Below are 25,731 nucleotides of genomic sequence, written 5' to 3'. Positions count from 1 at the left end.
TTTTTATTGGACATTAACATTTATGTGCAGCTTTAGCTAACAGCAGTTAATTGAAAAATGTTAGTTATAATGAATTTTGGTTCGAAAGTAGTAACTCCATCCTTAATGATTAATGACAAGATAGGGCATTTTAGGATCATGGAAGAGTTACAGCACAGAAGGAGGCCATTCAGCCTGTTGTGCATGTACCAGTTCTCTGCAAGATCAGTTTGCCTAGTGTCACACCTCTATTTTTCCCAAGTAGCTCTGCAAACTTTTCCTTTTCACTCTCAGGCAGTTCATTCCTGATCCTAACATCTCTGGTGCTGCTTTTGCCAATCACCTTTTAATTGGTGTCTTCTGGTTCTTGATCCTTCCTCCAACGATCCCTTATGATTTTGAATACCTCTATCTGATCTCCTCTCAATCTTCTCTTCTACAAAGAAAACAACTCAAGCTTCTCCAATCTGTCTACATAACTGAGGTTCCTCATTCCTGGAAGCATTCTCATGAATCTTTCTGTACCCTCTCTAATGCCTTTCCATCATTACTGTGCAGTGCCCAGAACTGGACACATTACTCTAGTTGAAGCCATACCTGTGTTTTATAGAGGCTTGGCCTAAGTTTCTGTGGTTCATTGCACAGGAATGTGGGTGGGAGCTCGTCCTCTGATTGGAAAGGCCAAATTTGTGAGAGGTTCATGTGGCTAGAAGATTTACCTAGCTTTAGCTAGAGGGAGAAGTCTCCAGGAAAACACTCACCATGAAAGATGGTTCTGGGATAATAAGTTTCCAGGCTGGGAAAGGAAATGATCAGAAGGAAACCCTCTGGAGCGAAGAATCCACTTGGACTGATTCTGGGAAAATTGAATGTCTACTTAAAGGGACAGTGTAAGGTATAGTTGTGAAGTATGTTTTTGGTTGTGCTAAAAGAAAAAAGGGACAGTTCTATTTTCAGGTTTTAAATTACAAGTTGCCTACAAAAATTGTTTCGTCGCTAATGCTTTTATCTTTGTTACAGTAAGAGTCTTAAGACGTGAAATCTTGGGTCATCCTTTCAACTAATAACTGGAAGTTTAAATTTACTTTTCAAAGTTATCGGTTTCTCTGGAGATCGTAACAACCTGGGAAAATGAATTAGCAGTTAAATATGCAGTTTATTTGAGAGCCTTGTCTACCTCAACCTGACTTTTGTGTTGAACTCAGCATTCTGAACTGGAGAAGGTGGAATAATGGGAAACTGGAGAATCCAGTTGGTTGGAATGGATTTTGTTTTAGCTGCGGGTTCTTGTACAGGATCGTTATTTGTAATTTTTTTCCCCTCCTTCCCCATCTAAATTGGCTGACAGAAGAAAGTGATACATATAGATGATCAGGTACTCGTAAGGAATTTACATAGAATGTTATCGCAAATGCTCCTGTTTGATGTTGAATATTTTACTTGGGAGAAAAGGATACCTTGTGTTGATATTTGACAGTTTGTATGTTCATCTTCCTCAGCCAGTTGAATGAAGTGGGTGGGGAAGACGAACAGTTAACGTTTCAAGTCCATACAACTTCTTCAGAGCTGCTCTGAAGAGGAGTCATACAGACTCGAAACGTTAACTCTGTTTCTCTCCACAGATGCTGCCAGACCTGCTGAGTTTTTCCAGCATTTTCTGTTTTTATTTCAGATTTCCAGCATCTGCAGCATTTTTCTTTTATTTAAACCTAATAATACATTCCTGTTGGAAGGAATGGGTTTTGTGGGTCAGGTATCCTTATTATACTTAGCCTGTAGCCGAGTATCTTCTGGTGGCTTTAGGGTAAAATTTTCCACAAGCATTGGGAACCGGACAACAGGGTAATTTCCAGCTTGTGAACCCACACAGGCCTTCCAGCTGAATTTTACAGGAGGCAGCCAATTTGGGATAGTAGGCAGGCCTTGGAGGCAGGAGCTGCAGATAGCATGGTCCAATGCAGGGGAGATCAGCAGCACTCACTATGCAACCAGTTAGAGTTCTGGTGAGGCTCGAGCAGCAAGAGTGGCAGGCACTGGAGCTGCTGTCAGTGACAGGGGAGTGGCTGAGGCCTCATTAGACCCATAACGATCAGAAACACCTGTCTTCGGGAATTACACAATGGCAAAGCTATAACATGATAAGCTGCCCTCACTTGCCGTTTTCTGCCAGAAACGTTTAGATCATCTTCAGTGGTAATGCTGCATCAACCTCCTGCTGTCCAATCACCTTGCCAGGTTGCAGACACACTTGGTGATTCACATGACCCTTGCAAAGTTGCTGTGCTGCTGCAATAATCATGGTTAAATGGCTCCTGAATTTACTTGATTGAATTCCAGCTGCTGTCAGGCCGACCTCTTGGGGAATGCATGAGACGTGGAGATGGGAGCACATTAGAGAGTCAGCATGACACATTGGTTCAATTTACCCATGTTACCCAACCCCCACCTCCAAAGCCACATTCATGGGACTGGAAAAATTCTGCCCTTATACTTGTATCAGGAGATGATATAACTTGACTGTGGGCATTTACAGATTTATACACACTGCCATCTCCTCCCTGATAAATACACAAGATTGATTATTTATCTCCAACCCCCTCTGCAGGTCTACATGGTTTTGACTGTTCAGCTACTGGTGACTTTCATTTTTGTGTGCGTTTGTACCTTCGTTTCTGATGCCAAGAGATTTGTGAGACGCACTCCTTGGATCTACTATGCCTCGTATGGAGTATTCTTCGTTACTCTTATTGCTCTCAGCTGTTGTGGACAAATCAGACGGAAGCACCCCTGGAATCTCATTGCTTTGGTAAGCAGTGCCATTAATGTTTACTCCAAAGTAAACTAGACCAGTGTAATCAGGGTAATGTGGGGGGAGGGAAGGAGGAGGGATAAAGAGAGAAACTCCAAAATGATCAGGATGTGAATTTGTAATTTGGCCAGTGGGAAGCCCATCCCTCACATTAAGTCTCCATTCATACCGCTGCCTTTTATTTTGAGTAACTGCAGTGTGTTTTCTTTTGTTACTTTGGATTGCAAAAATGTATCTTTTGAATGGAAAAGCTTTTCCTGTTATTTTTTCACAAATTTCTGTGTCCTTTGATCCTTTTATTTTGTAGAAAAAAATCTTGGGTTTACTGTATTTATATTTTGAAGTCTTCCTCCTTAACTACCTGCAAGCTGCACTACTCTTCAGAGTTCATTCCATAGCTTGGTAATACAGAACTTGAATGTTGCTGAAAAGAGAGACATGGTGCTGAAGTTTTGCGTCTTGCGCTCATTAGAACAACTCAAGAATGTCAAATTTCAAACGATCACAACAATTTATACTGCAGGAAAGGAGGTACTGATTGATTGTTAGCAAGTCTACTCTGGCTGAGGAGGTGCCATGGAGGAAGCAGTGGGGAACTGTAGGTTCCCCAAGTTCCTGGGTAATTCAAAAAAGGCACCAGGCTTGAACATATTCCAGGTCCCCATGTGTGAATGTGTGTTGCTTCTAGCAAGAATAAATGAGCCAAGTTATGAGCTCAATTGACTATCTTAAATTGGTTGTTAGTGTAGCTATTAGCGCACTCAGGATTGAGCAGTTCTTGCTGAACAATCATGGAATCATGATTTCTCCTCTGGTTAAACTCTTGCGATACTTTAAAATTTGGCATTCTTGTGTTTGGCCTGGTGAGTGCAAGACAGAAAGTGTGGACAACAAAATTGGAGTTTATTCCCTTTTCCTTTATTCTTTCATGGGCTGTGGGCATTGCTGGCAAGGCCAGCATTTGTTGCCCATCCTAATTGCCCTTGAATTGAGTGGCTTGCTAGGCCATTTCAGACGGCAGTTGAGAGCGAACTACACTGCTGTAGGTCTGGAGTCACATGTAGGTCAGACTGGGTAAGGACGGCAGATATCCTTCCCTTTGCTTTTGAGATGCTTTTATTCTTTTCTGTACCCATTCTAATACAGGTGTATGTTTATTGAATGGTGACTCAAATGAGAGCATTCTATTTGAATGTGATTTGGCCAGTGCATTATACAACAGCACAACTGCCACGGACTTTTATTCTAATGTTGTTGCCCATCATTATTTATTAAGTATTCTCCAGCTCTTGAAACGTGCAGACACAAAATTTAAAAATCATAGGTTTTGATAGAACGATACCGAGAGAATGTTTTCTCCTGTGGAGAAGAGCATAACTAGAGGTCGCCGATATAAGATTTGTTTTTATTTGATCGTGGAATGTGGGTGTCGCTGCCTAGGCCGGCATTTATTGTCCATCCATAATTAAGAGTACACCACATTGCTGTGGGTCTGGAGTCACATGTAGGCCAGACCAGGTAAGGTGGCAGGTTTCCTTCCCTAAAGGACTATAGTGAACCAGATGATGACCAAGGTTTCATGGTAGGATTCAAACTGGGGTCCCCAGAGCATTACCCTGGGTCTCTTGAATACTAGTCACAGCCACAATGCCACCGCCTCCCCATAATATAGTCACCAAGAAACCCAATAGGGGACTCAGGAGAAATTTCTTCACCCAAAGAGTAGTGAGAATATGGAACTTGCTACCATAGGAAGTGGTTGAAGCAAATAATATAGATGCATCTAAGGGGAAACTGGACAAGGATTTGAGGGAGGAGGTGATAGAGGGTTATGATGGTAGATTTAGATAATGTTACGACCACAGCAGATGTTGGTTGCTGAGCAAGCTAAATCCCAGAAAGAAACTTGCCTTACTGATCATAATTTTTTTTGTATCCTGAAAATGAGGAGAAGCCTACTTATCCTAGAAGCATAGAATTCCAGTAACACTTTTGGGATTTTAAAATTAAAAGGTTTACTAACGGGAAGAAAATTAAACTTAAGCACACAAGATTAAAGTTACACAGTTAAAACAGTCTTACAAAACCTCCCCAAAAGAACCCACTTGGTCAGAACGCACATGTTGCAGTGTTGTTGCAACACTCTTGTTGCAGTGAAATCAAACACCTCAGAGACTCGGGTATGGTTTTCGACCATTTATTCAAGCGAAAGCAGGGAGTGCCTGTTTTAGTCAATCCAATCCAAGTCAGCATTCTGCCCTCTTGAGTTGTTACATTGTCTTTTATATATTTAGTCCCTGTCCTTTTGTGACTGAAGATGTGTTCTCTGTCACGTAGGCTCACAATCTGTCACAGTAAGTACCTTAGACCAACTGTCTCAATTTGCTCTGTATCATGGCATTCCAGTGACTATTGAGTGCTAAGTGTTGTAGGCCCCCTGTCTTGTCTGTCTTAGCATTCTAATGACTGGCAGCTATCTTCCTATAATCAGTGGTTCACACCTACTATGGGCTAGTCTGGGCCAGTTTTTGCTATGTCCCTATGTCTAATCTAACATATGTCAAGTATCCCAGCTGCCTTTGCTTTGCAGACTCCTTCCTAGTACCTTTTCATGGCTAAAACTGTCGTGCAATGCTACCAAACACTTATGTTACCCTTGCTAACCAATGAGAAACACCTTGTACACTCTTAACAACCTTCCTTCTTGGCAACAATCCCGAATAGATTTTTAACACTCAAAATCCAGTAATATTATCCAAGGCAAAACTGCTTTCACTTTATTAAAGGTAGACCACATGACTTCTCACTCTCTTCCACTCTGCTGTGGAAATCCAAGAATATTCAGAAAACGAACTGCTTTCTGAGACAAAGACTTTCCTGGTTTCTGGATGGCTACTTCAGATTTCGCACTTTCCCTCAGCACAGAGCTGGTCCCCGGATATCTACTCCACACAGCCAACACAACTCGGCTCAACATCTTACCTTAAATACCCTTTTTCCTTTTCATCTTCGATCTCGTTGTCCTTAGCACCTCTTTGAACTCAAACTTTTCCAAAATATAAAAATCTTTCTTGTTTTCCTATTGCCTCCTCTTTTGGGTCAAATAAAATTTAATAACTTTCCCTTGTTTACTTATGAAACCTTTGTAAGTTGTAAAAGCCCCTTGTCACTTCTAAACTCCCCTTTGAAATTTAACAGCTGAAAAGTCAAGTCCCTAATACAGATTTTAAAGCCCAATTTATTTACTTGTAAATCCACTTCACCGGTGCCTCTTATTACAAATGCACGCATGCAGCACCTTTGCCTTTCATCTTTCAGTTCCCACGGCCAAGCTGCCTTTACTAACCTTACCCCAGTTTAATTAATCATGGACACACACAGCCACCTTTACAGAATGCCACCAAATTCCCAAAATATTAAAATAATAACATCCATCTTCACAATAAGGAAAGATGGGAGGAAGCCCAAGTAGAGCATAAACACTGGCATGGACTAGTTGGGCCAAATGGCCTGTTTCTGTGACATATATCCGATGTAATCCTAACATACTGCCATATTGCTGTATATAATATTATAAAACATAGCCTTCAGATTTAACATTTAAGTGGGAGAAAGAAAAATGGGAAGAAAGTCTTCTTTGCAAAGAGAATCTAGCATTGTTTTTTATAGGTGATGGTCTTAATCCATTTCTAGTGGGCAGAGTCACGGCACAAATTAGTCTCAAATTGTCACTCTAGTTCATGCACACTTTAAAAAAACTATATAACTGGAAAAGCTTTAGTGACATGTTTATCTTTTCAGCAAATATTCAAGTTCTGTACTACCAAGCAATGATTTGGAATAAATTATTTTTAATTCAAACAAAGTAACAGAAGAAGTAACTCTGCAGTTAGTCAAAATACCATAAGATGCTATGATGGTAAACGATCTTTTAAAATATGATGGATTTACACTTGGTTTAAACAGTTTCTGAATTTATATTAAAGCCAGACAATTGACACCTAACTCCTGCATTGTTTAATCATTCTGGTTATCTCGTTCCTGGTTCTCAGCAAATGTTCAGAGTTGCAATGCCCTTTTTGATGTTTAGCTTTGCATGAAGGGAAGATATGCAGGAGCAGGTTTGATTGAGCTTTTCAGGCTAAGCGCTTTCAGGAACAGGTCAGGGACCTAGTTGTACTACTTTTGGGCGCAGGAAGTAGATGAGCAAAGACTCCTGTGAGTAGTCAGCTTTTCTACAACAGCTGATAGTTTTCACTGAGCCAGCCTTAGTTAGAAATGTTGAAGGAATATTTCCAAGACTTCTGAGTTGAGAGATTAAAGTGGGGAATTGTGGCATGTTAACTTGCGTAGCAGTACAAAATACAGTTGTGCTAATTAATTAAATGAATCTGATCATATTTTTCTGTGTTCATGTTGCTGTGGGCAAAAAAAAACTTTGATTCATTCAAAAGACACAAATGTTCTAGTTCAAATCATAAGAGGGTGCTATTGTTCAGTTTAGCTATCATGTATAGGTCAAATAAAAGTAAAGCTATCAAACTGAGAGAGAGACTGACACTCTTTAATCCAAACAGGTATCTATGTCTGATCCAAACCAGTAAGAGTTTATAGAGTTTACTTACTTGCATTTGCTTTTCTATCTGCAGTCTATCCTGACCCTGAGTATGTCATACATGGCTGGAATGATTGCCAGTTTCTACAGTACGGACTCTGTAGTGATGGCTGTTGGCATCACTGCAGCTGTTTGCTTTACTGTTGTCATTTTCTCTATGCAGGTAAGCTTTTTTTAAAAAAGTGTACACAAGAGTTTGATAAGTAGACACAAAGAAAATTGAAAAGTGATATGGAGAGAATGATGTGCATAATTAATTGTGTAACTATACCCTACCCACTGATTCCAAACCCCCCCCACTCCCAGCTTAGTTTCTGACCTCATATCCTTCCCACCTCCAAGAATTCCTATATTCACATTGCTCCCCCCCTATCCTGCCATTGTCCATGTGCTGCTGAGAAATCTTATCACTGCCTTTGTCACCTACAAAGTGGACTATTCGATTGTTCTCCTGGCTGTTCTTCCCCATTTTCCACCATCTGTAGTTAACAACTCATCCAAAACCCTGCTTCCTACCCTGCTCAACTGTCCTTTCTGACCTGTATTAGCATCCGGCCCCTCAGTGCCTCCAATTTAAAATCATCTTCATACTTCAATCCCTTCATGGCCTCGCCTCTCTATATCTGAAATCCCCTCCAGCTCCAGCCCTCCAGCTCCAGCCCTCTCCCTGAACACTCTCTGTTCCTCTGACACTAGTGTTTTGTGCATTCTCGCCCTATATGCTACCATTGACAGTTGTGCCATAAGCCACCTAGCCCCTATGCTTTGGGATTCTGTTCCTAATGCCTCCTATTGTTATACTAATCATTTTGATGGTTTACCTGGAAACTGTTTTCTTTTAAAAACTTAATGTGTGGGGATAAAGGGTTGATTCTTTTGAAAGGACAAACTAACTTTGGAAGCTAACATTAGGAGACTCGACTAACAGGTTAGGAGAATCTGGAATTTACAGACATGTTCCTAACAGAATTCCATTTAGCTAATTTTTCAAATGGCTTTATTTCCAAACACAGTAGATTTTATTGTGGATCAGTAACTTGTCATCTGGTCCTGATGACTGCACAGTGTTAATTTGTTTTCCTGCTAATGGGTTTTCTTCCATATTCACAGACAAAATATGACTTTACTTCCTGTATGGGCGTGATGTTGGTATCTGCGGTTGTGCTCTTTTTTTTCGGAATTCTGTGCATTTTTATTCAGAACCGGATTCTCCAGATTGTGTATGCTTCTGTTGGTGCATTGATCTTCACAGTGGTAAGTTTGAATGCTTCCTTTAAAATGAGTAGACGATCATGCTTCCCCTAATAATTTCAAAACTTTTTTTATCCTTATGAAGTTGGTTCACAACAGTCATAAATTCTGTGGATTTACCTTTCTAAGGACCAAAGTCTTGCCTGTTGATGAATCTTATGTTACCAAATTTTAGAATGGATGACTTGACTGAAGAGTTTGCCGCGCCATACTGGAATATGCAGGCAGTGAAAGCTGCTGTTTTTTTTCGTTTCCGTATCATGACCTGAAGTAATATGATACTGGTTCACACCCCAATTTACCGTAATGAGTATGGATAAAAAGAAAGGAATTTTTATTGCACCTTTCACAACTTCAGGATGACCCATAATGCATTATGGCTAATTGAAGTACTTCTGAATGTAGTCATGGTTGTAATGAAGGTAGTGCAGCAACCAATCAACACACCGTGAACTCCCACAATCAGCAGTCTGGTAGCGCATACAAACATACAAATTAGGAGTAGGCCGCTCTGCCCTTGGAGCCTGCTCTGCCATTCAATAAGATCATGGCTGATCTGAATGTAACCTCAACCCCACATTCCTGCCTACCCCCGATTAGCCTTTCACCACCTTGTAGTGACCAGATAATCCATTTATAGTGGTTGAGGGGTAAATATTAGCCAGTACACCCAGGAAAAATTCCCCTGTCCTTCAAAAAGTAAATAGTGTGGTGGGATCATTTTCATCCACTTGAGCATCCTCTGTTTAAGTCTCATTTGAAAGACAGCAGCTCTGACATTCTATGTCATAGAATCATAGAATGGCTACAGCATAAAGGAGGCCATTTGGCCTATCGTGTCTGTGTTAGCTCTCTGCAGGGATAACTCAGCTCGTCTCACTGCCCTGCCCTTTCTCCATAGCCCTGCGGTTTTTTTCCTGTTTCAGTGCTTATCCAACTCCTATTTGAAAGCCACAGTTGAATCTGCCTCCACCGCATTCTCGGGCATTGCATTCCAGTTCTGATCACTCCCCCTGAAGGTTTTTCCTTGTGTTGCAGTTGATTCTTTGTCAGTCTAGGTTTTGTGTTCATGTCCCTGGAGTGCAACTTGAGCCCACAGCCTTCCGACTCGAAGGCAAGAGTGGTACTAGAGAGCCAAGGCTGGCATCATCCTTGCAAGAAGGAATAAAAAGGAAATTTTCTGTCTCTGTAGTCACTCATTTGTTTTGGTGATTATTCCAGGATTTGGCCAAAGGACATGCAAAAATACATCAATGTGAGGGATGTTTGGTGTCAGTGAAGTATAAAGGAAGTGTCTATGTCAGGTATTGAAAGCATGCCTACAGTACACTTCAAAAAAAATGTTTGAAGTTGATAAATTATATTTAAACGGCCCACTTAGATTTCTGATTTTGATTCAAGACCTTTAGTAGAACACTACACATACATTTAGTCTGAAATTCATGCTTTACTTTTAAAATGTAGATTCCGCAGTAATATATTTGTGTTGAAACCTGCACAAAATATTTGCAATAAAAGAAATTCTATAAAAAGTGACCATTCACTTAGCATGAAAAATTTTACTACAAATACTGTCTATGATCTTTCATATATGTCTGCAGGCTGACCAGATTGGTAGTTACTAAATCTGGGATAAGAACATAACAAGAAATAGGAGCAGGAGAAGACCGTCAAACCTGCTTCACCATTTAATATGATCATGGCTTCAGCTCTACTTCTCTGCCCATTTCCCATATCCCTCGATTCCCCGAACAACCAAAAGTCTGCCTATCTCAGCCTTAAGTATATTCAGTGATGGTGTATACACAACCATCTGGGGTAGAGAATTCCAAAAATTTCTCCTCACCTCATTCCTAAACGATTGGCCCCTTTTCCTGAAACTGTGCCCGCTTGTTCTAGATTCCTCAGCCAGGTGAAACAAGGACTGTGTCTACCCTGACAAGCCTCTTCATCATCTTGAATGTTTTAATGAGATCTTCTCTCATTCTTCTAAACTCCAGAGAATATGGACCCAATTTACTTAGCCTGGTCCCCTCAACCACTACCACTATAAATGGATTATCTGGTCACTACAAGGTGGTGAAAGGCTAATCGGGGGTAGGCAGGAATGTGGGGTTGAGGTTACCTATTGGTCCCTAGGATGAAATGGTTGTCCTGTCTAGTGAACCTTTGCTGTACTGCCTCCAGTGCAAGTATATCCTTAACATGAAGACCAAAATTGCACACAGGTATTGGTCTCCCCAAAGCCCTGTATATTATAGTGAGATTTCCTATGTTTGTACTCCAATCCTTTGCAATAAAAGCCAACATACCATTTGGTTTCCTAATTGCTCGCTGTAGCTGCATGCTAACTGTGTTCCTTGTAAATGTTGTTGTTTAAAGAGAATTCTCTATTCTGCTTTTTTCCTTAGGACCAAAATAAATAATTTACACTTGTCCACATCATATTCCATTTGCCACTTTGTTGACAATTCACTTAACATGTCCATCTCTTCATGCAGTCTCTTTGTGTCCTCCTCACAGCTTGCATTCCCACCTAGCTTCGTATGATTGACAAACTGAGATTGATTACTGTCTAAGTAATTAATATAGATAAATAGACGAGGCCCTACGCTGATCCTTGTGACACTCCATTTGTCACAGCCTGCCAACTTGAAAATGCCCCATTTATGCCTATTCTCTGCTTCCTGTCCATTAATCAATCCTCTATCCATGCTAATATATCACCCCCAACTCGATGAGCCCGTTCGTTATCTTATGTGGCACCTTATTGAATGCCTTTTGAAAATCCAAGTGTACTAAGTTTCTACCTTTTATCTATCGCACCAGTTACATTTTCAAAAAACTCTCAATACAGTTGTCAAACAGTATTTCCCTTTTGTAAAACCATGTTGACTTGTTCCAGTCCTACTATGCTTTTCTAAGTGCATTGTTAAGACTTCCTTAACTATAGATTCCAGCACGTTCCTAATGACTGTCAGGCTAACTGGCCTGTAGTTCACTTTTTATTTTTCTCTCCTTGAATAGCGGTGATATATTTGCTAACTTTCAATCTGCAGGGACTATTTTGGAATTTTGGAAAACATAGCCAGAGCATCCACTATCTCTGCAGCTATCTCTTTTAGAACCTTAGGATGTAGTACATCAGGTTCTGGGAATTTGTTGGATTTTGGTCCCTTGAATTCCTCCAGTATTTTTTTTCCTTTGCTGATATTAATTACCTTTATTAATTATTAGCCCCTAGGTTACACTCTATATTTCTTGCATATAACTTGTGTCTTCTACTGTGAAGACCAACAAAAATATTGCAAAATAAATGCACCTGAAGATATTCCACCTTGACTAAAGCTGTCAACTTTCTTGTCCTGGGGGCAAAAAGGCCGCCAGCTAAGGTGTAAAAAACCAGCCTATGTGATTATTGATACACCTGCCAGCCACAACATTATACCAGTGGAAATTTATAGAAAACATACTGGGAAAACCCATGAGCTGACAAGACCTTCAATCTAATTGAAGAACTGAATCCTTTTTTTATCCACTGTTATATTCCATCCATAGGTGACCTTGTAAGTTTATATACCTAAGAATGCTGCAGTAATTTCCCATAATTAAATGGTGGGAACTAGTTGAAACTATAAACTCCTAAACCAATAGCAAAAACGTATGGTTTCCCAATTAATTCGACTGCCAGGCAATACTTATGGACATAAACTTACAAGAAGAAATGTATTGTATATCACATCATCTTGACATAATGGCACAAATAAAGGATGAAATTTTGAAGGGGGTGCAGGAGCAGGAAAAACTTGGGTGTATATGTGCATAGATCATTGAAGGTGGCAGGACAGGTGGAGAGAGCAGTTAATAAAGCATATAGTATGCTTTATGGAGGTGTTATCAGGCTTAAAAGTGGACAAATCTCCAGGTCCGGATGATGTGTCCCAGACTGCTGAGGGAGGCAAGGGAGGAGATCGCAGGGACTCTGACCTAAATTTTTAATTCCTCTCTGGCCACGGGGGAGGTGCCAGAGGACTGGAGAACAGCTAATGTGGTTCCGCTATTTAAGAAGGGTTGTAGAGATAAGCCAGGGAACTACAGGCCAGTGAGTCTCACGTCAGTGGTAGGGAAACTATTGGAGAAATTTCTGAAGGAGAGTATCTATCTCCACTTGGAGAGGCAACGTTTGATCAGGGATACTCAGCATGGCTTTGTCAGAAGAAGGTCATGCCGAACAAATTTGATTGAATTTTTTGAGGAGGTGACCAGGTGTGTAGATGAGGGTAGTGCAGTTGATGTAGTTTATATGGATTTCAGCGAAGCCTTTGACAAGGTCCCACATGGGAGACTTATAAAGAAGGCAAATGCACATGGAATACAGGGTAATTTGATAATATGGATTCAAAATTGGCTTAGTTGTAGGAGGCAGAGGGTGATGACAGAAGGATGCTGGAAGCCAGTGTCCAGTGGCGTACCACAGGGATATGTGCTGGGTCCCCTATTATTTGTCATTTGTTAAAACGACATAGATGACTATGTGGGGGGTAGGATTAGTAAGTTTGCGGATGACACAAAGATTGGCCGGGTGGTTAACAGTGAGGTTGTCTTGGGCTACAGGAAGATATAGATGGGATGGTCAAATGGGCAGATAAGTGGCAGATGGAATTTAACCCTGAAAAGTGTGAGGTGATACACTTTGGAAGGAGTAATTTGACAAAGAAGTATTCAATGAACGGCATGGCACTAGGAAGTTCTGAGGAACAAAGGGACCTTGGCGTGTGTGTCCATAGATCTCTGAAGGCGGAGGGGCATGTTAGTGAGGTGGTGAAAAAGGCATATGGGACACTTGCCTTTATCAATCGAGGCATAGATTACAAAAGTAGGGAGGTCATGTTGGAGTTGTATAGAACCTTGGTGAGGCCACAGCTGGAGTACTGTGTGCAGTTCTGGTCGCCACATTATAGGAAGGATGTGATTGCACTGGAGGGGGTGCAGAGGAGATTCACCAGGATGTTGCCTGGGATGAAATATTTAAGTTATGAATAGAGGTTGGATAGACTTGGGTTGTTTTCGTTGGAGCAGAGAAGACTGAGGGGCGACCAGATCGAGGTGTACAAGATTGAGGGACATGGACAGGGTGGATAGGGAGCAGCTGTTCCCTTAGTTGAAGGGTCATTCACAAGGGGGCATAAGTTCAAGGTAAGGGGCAGGAGGTTTAGGGGGGATGTGAGGAATAACTTTTTTACCCAGAGGGTGTAGATGGTCTGGAATGCGCTGCCTGGGAGGGTGGTGGAGGCGGGTTGCCTCACATCCTTTAAGAAGTACCTGGATGAGCACTTGGCACGTCATAACATTCAAGGCTATGGGTCAAGTGCTGGTAAATGGGATTAGGTAGGTAGGTCGGGTGTTTCTCACGTGTCGGTGCAGACTCGATGGGCCGAAGGGCCTCTTCTGCACTGTGATTCTGAGAGATTCTATCCTGGGCTTTATTAATAGGGGCATAGAGTACAAGAGCAAGGAGGTTATGCTAAATTTATATAAGACATTGGTTAGACCTCAGCTGGGGTATTGTGTACAGTTCTGGGCACCATATTATAGGGAGGATGTGAACACACTGGAGAGAGTGCAGAAGAGGTTTACAAGAATGGTTCCAGAGATGAGAGACTTCAGCTATGAGGATAGATTGGAGAGGTTGGGACTGTTCTCCTTGGAGAGAAGAAGGCTGAGAGGAGATTTGATAGAGATGCTCAAAATCATGAGGGGGCTGGACAGAGTAGATGGGGAGAAGCTGTTCCCACTCGTAAAAGGATCAAGAACAAGAGGGCACAGATTTAAAGTGATTTGTAAAAGAAGCAAATGTGACGTGAGAAAAACTTGTTCACACAGCGAATGGTTCGGGTCTGGAATGCACTGCCTGGAATCGTGGTGGAGGCAGGTTCAATCGAGCCATTCAAGAGGACATTGTTTCTATTAAAATAATCATCTAATGTGCAAGGGTATGGGGAAAAGGCAGGGCAATGGCACTAGGTCATAATGCTCATTTGGAGAGCTGGTGCAGACATGATGGGCCAAATGGCCTCCTGTGCCATTAAAATTCGGTGATAGGTATCAGAAAAATGCCTCCTTTCTCCTATGTCCTTGTGAAGCTAGGAGAGTTGATAGACCAGGAGCAGCCACACTGTGTCTCGGCATTTAGATTCTAGGTATTTCCAAAGCCATTATGCTTATCAGAAAATTGTTAACACATATAATTTAATCTGTAATTTAATTGGCTGGTGTTACAAGGGTAACCTTCAATTCAACATTTCAGTACTTCATTTTTTTAATTGGAAATGTACTGGCCTGTACATAGAACAAAGCAGACTAGCCCTGCTACTAAAACCTCACTTGTTATCTAGGTCCACTAGCATTAGAGATTGGAGTTTTTTTTGTAGTTTCCCTTCCCACAGAATTTTGAAAAATTGCAGTCTATTCAAATAATCATCTAATGTCCTCTTGAATGGCTCGATTGAACCTGCCTCCACCACACTTCCAGGCAGTGCATTCTGCTATTTCTTCCTTAGTTGCTCTGATGTAAACAGATTCCAGTGATTTTCCATGTTAAGTCTGAGTTGTTTCTTTAATCTTACCTTTAATTTTCTCTGAATATTAACTTGCACTGCACTATACTCAAGCAATGCAATCTTTTGTCAAAACTAAGGCAAAAGACATATTTTTGCAATTACCTTGTATTCCAGCACTTGCTTCCTTCCTTCCTTGTCTTAGAAGCTCTATCCTACCCTGCTACTAACCATATCATACTACTAATATACCTATAGAAAACCTCCTTATTTTCCTTTTCCACAACACTTGCTGATTTTCTCTCACACCACTTGAGTAGGAGAGTGAATTCATATGAAGCATGAAGTGTGCTTAGAATAATTTAATGTGTCCAACTGCTAAACCCAGCAAAGCTTGGCACAAAGTGAAAGGTTTAGGTAATCATCAGTCCTATTTTGAACAAACACCATCTTCAGCTAAAGTGTATACACTATTCAATGGGCCATTCACAGAATCTTTACAGTGCTGAAGGAGGCCATTCAGCCCATCAAGTCTGCACTGGCTCGCTGAAAGAGCATTCTACCTAGTCCCACTCCCCTGCCTTATCCCCATAACCTTGCACATTCTCTCTTTGTTCAGGTAGCAATCCAATTCCCTTTTTGAATACCTTGATCAAACCTGCCTCCACCACCCTTTCAGGAAGTTTGTTCCAGACTCCAACCACCTTCTGGGTGAAAAAACTTCCTCACACCACTTTTACCCTTTTTGCCCATTATTTTGAATCTATGCCCTTTAGTTTTTGATGCTGTCTTTAGTGGGAACAGTTTCTCACTATTTACCCTGTGCATACCCCTCAGGATCCTGAATACCTCTATCAAGTCTCCTCTCGGCCTTCTTTACCCCAAGGAAAATGGACCCAACCTCTCCAATCTACTATCCCTGGAATCATTCTTGTGAATCTCCTCTGTACTCTCCCCAAGGCCTTCACATCCTCCCTCAAGTATGGCGCCCAGAACTGGACGCAGTACTCCAGATGAGGCCTAACTAGTGTCTTATACAAGTTCAACATGACCTCCTTACTCTTGTACTCCATGCCCCTATTAATAAAGCCTAGGATACTATATGCTTTATTAACTGCTCACTCAACATGCCCTGCCACCTTCAATGACTTATGTATAAATACACCCTTTTAGAGGACCTCCTTTAGAGCTTCTCCCTTTATTTTATATTGTCTCTCCACATTCTTCCTGCCAAAATGAATCACCTCACACTTCTCTGCATTGAATTTTGTCTGCCACTTGTCTGCCCAATCCACCAATATGTGTTTGTCGTTTTGAAGTTCAAGACTATCCCTATCACGCTTGACAATGCTTCCAATCTTCATATCTGCAAATTTTGAATTCATGCTCTGCACACCACAGTCTAGGTCATTATAGTCTGGAGAGTTCAGTAGAAACTTGCATTGGCTAATTTTACAGATTAGCGAATAAACATTTTAAAGGAGATGAGCTGTCCAAACTAATTGCTCTTAATTCTTCTTCTGCAGTTTTTGGCCATTGACACACAGATGATCCTGGGGAACAAACAGCTGGTTATCAGTCCAGAGGAATACGTTTTTGCAGCTCTCAACCTTTATACTGATATTATCAATATCTTTATGTTCCTTATGACCATCATTGGGAGCTCCAGAGAGTGAGAAGTCAGCAGACAAGGAAATGTGCTCCTTGCACAGTGAAGGACTAACCTGAAGCCATCTTCTCCTTTGTGTAGTCTAGATTAAGGAATATTCCTTTCGACTGGTACAGTTGTAATGCCACTCCTGTGAATAAGCATGTTTGCATGGATGGGCAAATGTGAATGTAACAGCTTCACCGTGGCCATCAGTGCATTTGCTATCAGTTGCTTCTTGCAGCAGGTTCATCATTTGGTATTCCCTTTTACTTGTATTCTCCAGTGAGTTTAGGGTTCACCTTTCCAAAGCAGAAGATTAATCACATAGTTAATTTAAAAATATTTGGAAATTTCTTTGTGGAGGAGTAAGATTGACACTGCTGCAAAAAACCACTTGTACACTAAACCACTTGTACACTTTATTGAGAAAATTATAAATTGAGGTATTTTGCTTCTGAATTTAAGCCACCTGAAGTTGTTTAAACCAACTGAATCAACTAAGTCTGTAAGCGTACTAAATTCTATTTCTGGATATGTTTAATCTCAAGTGAACCTGAATAGCGCACATACAGTTTGCAAATCAGTGAAATTAAATTAACCTACTAAATGTTAAATGTATAACATTGTGAATTACCGTATAACTTGATTTAAGTTAGGAAAACTTGTAGCTTTTAATGTACCAATCTTGTTGCCTGTACAGGCCATCTATACATCAAAAAATTGAAAATAAACTAAAATTGGAGGAGGGGATTGGGGAGGAGGGTTAAGGAGAGGAAGCAGCATTTGTTTTGAATGACTGACTGTGTCTATATTGTTTAAATCTAGTGGGAACCAGCCTTTATTCTCAAATTAAGTCAATATTCAGTTGCTGAATTTAAGATAAAATAATTCATCTTTTTCTAATAGAAGTAGGTTCATTTTGCTAGTGTGCAGAGCTTTGGATTTGCTTCTAAAACTGCAAGTTGGATTTCAACCCAAATGAAGGGAAGTCCCACAGTGGTTTATTTTTGTTTTGATTTGTAAATGAAACTGGCTGTTCGACAGGCTGCCTTAGGAATGTGTTCTGAGAGTAGAACCTGCATTTTTGAGGAAAGTACCTAGAGCTGCTTAGTGGCGCTGTAACTGACCAAGGATTGCATTGTATTTTAACCCTTTATCGATTTATGACACATGTATATGTATGAAGAAGTTTGTGGTATGATGCTTTTCCTTCCCTACCATAGTATTTATTAAGTATTGGATCAAAGAGAGTAAGCTTTTTGGAATTCATATTACAGGTACTCTTATTTCTGAATGTTTTCCAGCTTTTAGCTTACTCTACTTGGAAGTCAACAGAACCTAATGTTTGTTAGATTATTTAAAATATTTTTGTTAGTCTTTAGTGCAGTCATCAATAAATAAGTTTTGTTATCTAACGTTTTAAGACCTCAGATCAAACTATTGTCCAGTCCTTTGCCCATTTATAAACCAAGTTTGGGCCATCAGAAACCACCTAAGAAATTAGGATTTGCTAATCATATTTGAGGTTGGTGGAATAAGAAGGGAAACCACAATAAATGTTACTGTTTTGTGATGTACCTAACTCCTCCAGTGAAATTTATCATGTAGAATTAACTGTAATGTACATTTTTGTATCCACTTTAACTGCATTAGTGCGATCAGTCATGGGACCATGTATCAGGAATGACTTAATTGAAAGATTCAGGTTTTCATGTACATAGATGGGAAAATTCTGTAAATGCTTTAAAAAACATGAGTTAATAAGAATGCGATTTGCTTAAAATTAAGTGCTATGAAGGAGGCTGGTCCAAACGATTCACATTTCAAGAAAGTAATTTGTTATCAAATAAAAGCAAGAAGACTATAAGTGTGTTTAAATTTCTAAAATGTTTTGACTGTGAACCCAGAACTTGTACAACTGTTCAAAAATGCATGAGTAAAACTAATTTTTTGATGTAATGGTGTTTGGAGAAGTCTGCTGTAGTATTTGAACAGGTTGAGGTTTAGATATTTATTTCTCATGTCCATTCTAGGTATTTATTTCTAATATGCAGTATAAACCATTCATAGAAACTTGCAAGAAACAGTTTGATCTCGATGGGGATATAAGTTAAGGACAAGGATGCATACTATGTTTTTAATTTTGAGAACTGCACTTCACATTCCGCTTTGGGGTATTATATCTTGACACACAAAAACAAAGATCCTACCTCCAGGCAAATATTTGTTTTTAAAAAAACAATTTGCTTTAATTTTTGAAAATGAGCATTAAGAAAAACTATATTCAAAGGACATGAGGCATTGAATGAAAATTAAGACTTTAAACTGTTCACTCTATTTGTTTCATCAATTTATCCTGTTGACCTGAAGGCTCACTAACATTTCCAGGCTACCAGTTTGGAATTAGCATGCACTACAGCCTTGCCTTCATGCCATGGTTTTAGTCTTTTACCATAGCAGTGCTGGAAGATACTATAAATATCACTATGATAGCTTAATTTAAGACTATGGGCCAAATTATGCACAGCCCTTATTTTTTAAATATATCTCACAAACAGGCGATTTAGCTAACTAATGCTTATTCTCTACATAAGCCTGCTCCTGCCTGTATCTCACCTAATCAACTTATCCTTCATCTCATCCTTTTAAAAGTCAAGAAAAAGAGAGATGAGAAAAGAAATTTAACCCATTGAGCTATTGTGCATTGCCACGAACCATCCCTAACTAGTAGGGCAGGCTAATGACAACTGGCGAACATCCGAAGTTAAACACTGACCAAGTTCAAATTAAAATTGCATTTTTCTGTTCATTTTTCTCATCCCAAAATAATTTTGCTCTCCGTTAGTGTGAATTTGTGAACTTTTGTAGATATACAGAAGCACTGCCAGAGTTGGTGTGATTATAATTCTACTTGCCCTTAATCCTTCATTGTGGAATTATGTATTTGACATGAACAGCCTGGTTATAATCTACTCAATGAGGCCAAGTAAATGCTAGAAATGTAGATTTGAAATATTTAACATCTGGGAATCCAACAAAATCTCTCTTGCTTAAGGTATTGTTGATATTCTCATTCAACAAAGCCCAATGTATAGAGATTTTTGTTTTAAGGTGTAGTGAGTTAGCACATTTTCCTTTTCACTTCTGAGTCCTTGGCTCCAATTCTCCCTGGAAGAATGGGATTTGTGCCGCCTCTTCTGGCTTTGAATTTTGTGAAATCTTAGCCAAGTTCTGAGTGAGCCTGTGAGATGTTTGGTGGCGTAAAGGAAAATATGTCACTACTATGACAAATGTTGTCCTTGTAAGGTTTGGGATTGCATCATTGAGAGGGGGAGCTTTTCTTTGCCAATATCCTGTTTAACTTTATCTGGTAGAATATAATGCTGACATTTACTCTCCAACTGGGAAAGTGTTCTACCTATGTGCTCTTTCAGGTTACCTTGAAACAGTGGTGAAAAATGGTACAAAAAAATGAACAAAACATGTTCCAAAAAAAATTTGCAGTTCATAAAATAAGGAAATCTTGAACGTAATTTACAGAATCATCTCAATTCCTGAACCTGTTCATTCTAGAGGTCTCATTTCATAATGTCTTTGCAAAATGATGGAACACATTTCAGGTGTGTTGAGCGATTCTGGCAACAGATGAATTTTCATTTGCCTCAAACTGATTCTTATTTACAGTGGTCCGTTTAATCCAGATTGGTTGCTAATTTGATCTCTCAGCATTCTTAGTATATTGAGTTAGGCAATTATTAACATGCATGCTATTTTCTCTATTTCACATATTGAAAGGATTTGACTTGTCTTTAAAAACAAGACAGAAGAACTCTTGTACAGCTTTTAGCAGATGTTTTCAGATTTTCTGGACTTTGTTTATATTCAGTTATGCAATTTTCAACTAAACAGATGCTAAATGTATAGTATTTATAAGATTGTCAATACTTATTACCACAAATCCTTTTTGCATGATCTTCAAACCTGTTTAATGTGACTTTTGGATTATTTTAAAATAACTTTTTAAAACAGGCTAACAAGTAAAGTTTCTTCTGGAATAAATTTAGCACTGTTAAATATTTTTTTGTGGAGCACCTGTATTTTCTATCATGTTCTCATGTAGATTGTTGGGTCAGAGAGTGAACTTTTGATGTATTCTTAGTTTGACGTGAGCTTTGCACCGAGGAAAGAAGTTGACCATGTTAACCCCCATGTATTAAATTGGCTATAATAAGCATCAAATCCATTCGAACCATTCAATTTTCTAAACTCAGTACTTACCATTAACAAATTAAATGCTGACCTAATGAAATTCAATGTGGTTGCTAGAGGTTTGTAGTTAAGTGCACTTTTGACTTCAGATATGTTCTGTATTGCTATATTAAATGATGCTACGTTGCAGTAATTAAACAAATTTAAATAAAGTTTTCATGCACTGTAGCAGTTTCATCCTTTGAAAACTACAGGTTTTGAACCAACTGTGGAAATCTCAATTTTTGTGTTGGGTTTTGCAGTTAATTTTGAACATTGCTGATTTTTGCAGCCAGGAGAATCTTGGATAAGAGCAAAATACTGCGGATGCTGGAAATCTGAAATAGAAACAGAAAGTGCTGGAAAAACTCGGGTCTGACAGCAGGGAAAAACAGGGCTAACATTTTGGGTCGATATGACCCTTCAGAGCCTGCTGAGTTTTTACAACATTTTCTGTTTTTATTTAAAATTGAATCTTGTGTACTTACAGTTCATTAAATCTGTAGTCTTGCTTCTGTTGGAAATTTTACTTCCTGTAGTTATTAATTCACCTATTAAGCTGCTACTTGATTTCCTTTATGGAAAAAAAAACTTGGAATACAACAGTACTTGTATTAACCTTTGCTATGATTTCACACCAGGCATACCTAAAAAGGAGGTGCCAACCTGGTGAAGCTGCAACACAGAACTGGCTACATTATGCTAAACAGCGGAAGCAGCATGCAATAGACAAAACTAAGTGATCCCAGAACAACAGATCAGATCAAAGCTCTGCATTCCTGCGACATCCATTTGTGAATAGTGGTGGGTGATTAAATAACTCAGTGGAGGAGGGAGCTCCACAAACATCCCTTCCAATGCCCTAGTGTTGTCAGGCTGCTTGACCAATATTCCATCCTGGATCAGTTGAAATTTTTTCCAATTCAACATTTGGGAGATAAAAGCCATTATCTTTGGTCTCGATACTAGCTCCATTCTCTCATCCATCAATTCTGCCCCACTTCCTGGCCACTGTCTGGGGTTTAACCAGACTCTCTGTATTCTTAGTGCACTGCTTGAACATGAGCTGGTATTCGAATCCCATATTCTGCCCATTACAAGACTGCTTGCGTACACCTTAATATCATCTATCTCCACCCCTGCATCAGCTTGTCTTCTGCTGAAACCTTCAACAACGCATGTGTTTCTACTCCAATGCTCTCTGGCCACCCTTCCATCTTCCACTGTTAAATTTAAGCTCATTCAAATGTTGGTCAGCCAATGTAGGCCAGTGAGCACAAGGATGATGGCTGAATGAGACTCTGTACAGGCTTGGACATGGGTAGTAGAGTTTTGGATGACCTCAAGGCTTCCAGAGGGTAGAAAATGGTGTCTCCTCATTTTGATTTGCTGTGAATTTTTGTCTTTTTAGCTCCTTGCCTGTGAAGCACCTCAGCATGTTGTCTGTGTTTCATTTTTCTTTTTCTTATAAGTGGTGTACAGGAAGCTTGCATTGATGCTAATTCATACAGTTTCATTGACGTAGCTGAAGTTGTCGGGCGGTGCCTATTGCAGAAGGAAGATGATTTTATTGATGTGCGTGTCTGCAAAGAAAAAAGTCGTTATATTTCAGTGAACATGTACTGCATAAATAAGGGGAAAAGACTTGTAGAAAGCTGGAAAATCATCATTGGGCATGTACCCAATAAATAGAACCAAAAATGAGAAGAGAGTCTTACATTTATACAGTGTTTTTCATGACCATTGGACGACAAAGTGCTTTATAGCCAATGAAATGCAACAACCAACGTTTATTTAGTGCCTTTAACAATGAAATGTTCCAAGGTGCTTCACAAGAGGATTACAAAACAAAATATAACAGAGCCAAATAAGGAGATAGTGTTAAAAAAACATATTTTCTTGTAAAATATGGAAGGACACCGCATTATCGGTTCACTTGGAAGCTGACCTGGATTTTTTTTTCAAGGGGTCATAAGTTCACCTTTGGATGGGAGCATGCATGCCTTTTTCCAGAAATCACCCGACCAGCATGGTACTTGAGGGGGAAGAGCTGTTTGCACTGCAATTATTTTTTATGGACGGGGGAAAAAAAACTGGTTTAAAGATAAAGGCTAGTGATTTACTGGAAATCGCATGACTGGGATGAGCTTTAAATTTTGGACTTGGTGTTTTGAATTCAGTTGGGACTGAACTGAGAGTGTTAACAAGCTGCCCAGCTCGCTGCCTTGTCTTGCCTGAAATAGTGGCTGTCAGTATCTAGCTAAGAATCCTTAACTCAGTGGGACTTGTCTGTCTTTGGAAAACTGAGACGCTGAGACGAGAAGGATTAATCTGACTGTGTTCTCCATGTCGAAGTTCCGTTGATGAGAACCTCCAGGCACCGACTGGGTCCAGCAGCCCATCTTCACACAAGGGAGTTCCAGATATGATGGCATTGAAATCCTATAAACTTTATCTTTTATTCTATAAAGCCTATCCTCCAAAGCCCATCACTGCAGCGACCCTATCTGCCCTTTCTTTGTGTGTGTGCATGCGCTAGGGAAATTTAAAAGGGATAGATCATTATATTTCCAGAATACAATCGTGTGTTAACCAGTTCTTGCAACTTGTTTTTAAAAAAAGAAATTTTGCTTTATAATAAGTCAATCATTCTGACTTTATTGAAAGAAGGCTGGTTAAAATGTTTTTTTCTGGATCTAACTAACAAAGGTAAATAATTGGCTATGATGGTGAGTGAATTAAACTTTTAATCTAATGCTGTGACCTGTGGCATAGTGCAGCTAGGTAATCTGCGCATTCCTCCCTTCCAAGTCGTAACATAGATTGGGGGCTCTTGCGGGATTTTGAAATGTGGGCAACGCGTGATTGGAAGTGGAATAATAATTGGTAAAGGATAAAAGGACAGATACCAGGTTTCTTACACCAAGATGGCTTTGGAAGTTGCGAAGACTTTCTAGAGATGGTTTACATAAAGTAACAAAGATTAAGCTAATGGCATTGGTGGGTAAATTGGAGTTAGAATTAATCATAGGCTGATGAAAGCGAATATAGTTGAGGTAATAGTGCAGCATTTGAAATTGGAAGGGATACAAGAGAGACCATGTTCTCTAGGGGTTGAGTCAACTGAGTTAGCTAGGATTCAGTTGCAAATGAAGCAGCTTGAACATAAAGAAGAAACTGAGGAACTTAAACTTGAAAAAGAAACGATACTGAAAAAACTTGAATTGGGGACAGATGAGAAAGAGCTGAGGAAATGGAATTGAAAAAGCTTGAACTTGACCTCCAGGGAGAGAATTTAGCAAGGGAGGAAAGAGAAAAGGAAGAAGAAAGGGAATACAAGCTTAAATGGCTGGATTTTTTTAAAAAAAGACCTTAGGTGCTGAGGAAAATTCTGATAATGAACTACCCCCAACCCAAAGCCCAGTGGGGAGATGTTTAAATTTGTACAAGCCCTTCCAAAGTTTGAGGAAAGGGATGTAGAGGCATTCTTTATTTTGTTTCAGAAGGTAGCTAAGCAAATAAAGTGGCCAAAAGAAAACTGGACATTGTTGATACAGAGTAGGTTGGTGGGTAGAGCTACTGAGGTTTATGCATCATTTTCAGAAGAGGTTTCTGTGGATTATGATGCAGTAAAAAAGGCTGCTATTACTGTATGAGTTGGTCATTGAGGTGTACAGGCAGAAATTTCAAAACGTAAGGAACAGTTTATGGGCAAACCTATATTGAATTTGAGAGGGTAAAACAAAGTAATTTGACCATTGGATATAGGCATTAAAGGCAGATACAATGTATGAAGCTCTCGGGGATAATTCTGGAAGAATTTAGAAAGTTACTTTCTCCAGTAGCTAGAACTCGTGTTGAAGACCAGAGGGTTGCAACAGCTGGACAGGCAGTGGAGATGGTTGATGATTATGAATTGGTCCATAAATCCAAAACCTTTCTCATCACCCCCACAAACCTGAGAAGGATAGAAGATGGGAAGGTGAAAGGATGGCAAGTTGCCAGGAAAAAGGGACTTTTTCCCCAGAAAGTGCATTAAAAGCCAAAGTTTTAATAAATGGTGTTGGTGGGGAGTCTATATCTGTATCTTTGTACCGGATGCACTTGGAGTGTGACTTAATGTCTGGGACAGGGACACTAGGGGTTGTTCAGAAGTTACCTGTAGATGGAGTTGACTTACTCCTGGGAAATGATTTAGCTGGAGCGAAGATAATTATGGAAAACCCAAGTGAGGTTAAAGAGATGGAGCAGTTACAGGAAAAGGTTCCAGGAGCTTTTCCTTTGTGTGTGATAACCCGAACAGTGGCTAAGCAAAGTCTGTCATCGGAGGTCAAAGTGACACCACAGACTGAAATTTGGTTAGCTGAAACTTTCTTTAAAGAGAATTAAACATCTCTTGGATTATCTATTAAATCTCTAGTTGAGGCTCAACAAGCTGATCTGGAGTTAAGTAAGATAGCACAATCAGCCCAAACTGAAACTGGTGCTCAGGAAGTTCCAGAACATTGCAACCAGGGAATGAAGTGTTAGTATTATTACCTGAACAGGGGGAATCTCTGAAAGAATGGTTAAGTAGTCCATTCAAGGTAATTAAGAGAGCTGATAACGTAAATTATATGAT

General features: G+C 39.8%; 1 protein-coding gene across 1 annotated transcript in view; it reads left to right on the top strand.

The window, feature by feature from the left end:
* The window catches only part of grinaa (glutamate receptor, ionotropic, N-methyl D-aspartate-associated protein 1a (glutamate binding)), a 164,292-nt gene extending 145,563 nt beyond the window's left edge, over window positions 1–18,729 (top strand). Inside the window, exons 5-8 of the mRNA XM_078536248.1 lie at window positions 2,585–2,785; window positions 7,438–7,566; window positions 8,514–8,657; window positions 16,738–18,729. Of these exons, the coding sequence (XP_078392374.1) occupies window positions 2,585–2,785; window positions 7,438–7,566; window positions 8,514–8,657; window positions 16,738–16,887 (624 nt within the window). The 3' untranslated portion in view covers window positions 16,888–18,729. The remainder of the gene's footprint in view (window positions 1–2,584; window positions 2,786–7,437; window positions 7,567–8,513; window positions 8,658–16,737) is intronic.
* Window positions 18,730–25,731: the final 7,002 nt, after the last annotated feature.

Source organism: Cetorhinus maximus, chromosome 3, assembly GCF_964194155.1.
Source record: "Cetorhinus maximus chromosome 3, sCetMax3.hap1.1, whole genome shotgun sequence".
NCBI classification, from domain to species: domain Eukaryota; kingdom Metazoa; phylum Chordata; class Chondrichthyes; order Lamniformes; family Cetorhinidae; genus Cetorhinus; species Cetorhinus maximus.
The sequence above is the reverse complement of the archived record's forward strand: the minus strand, read 5'-3'. Positions and strand labels throughout refer to the sequence as shown.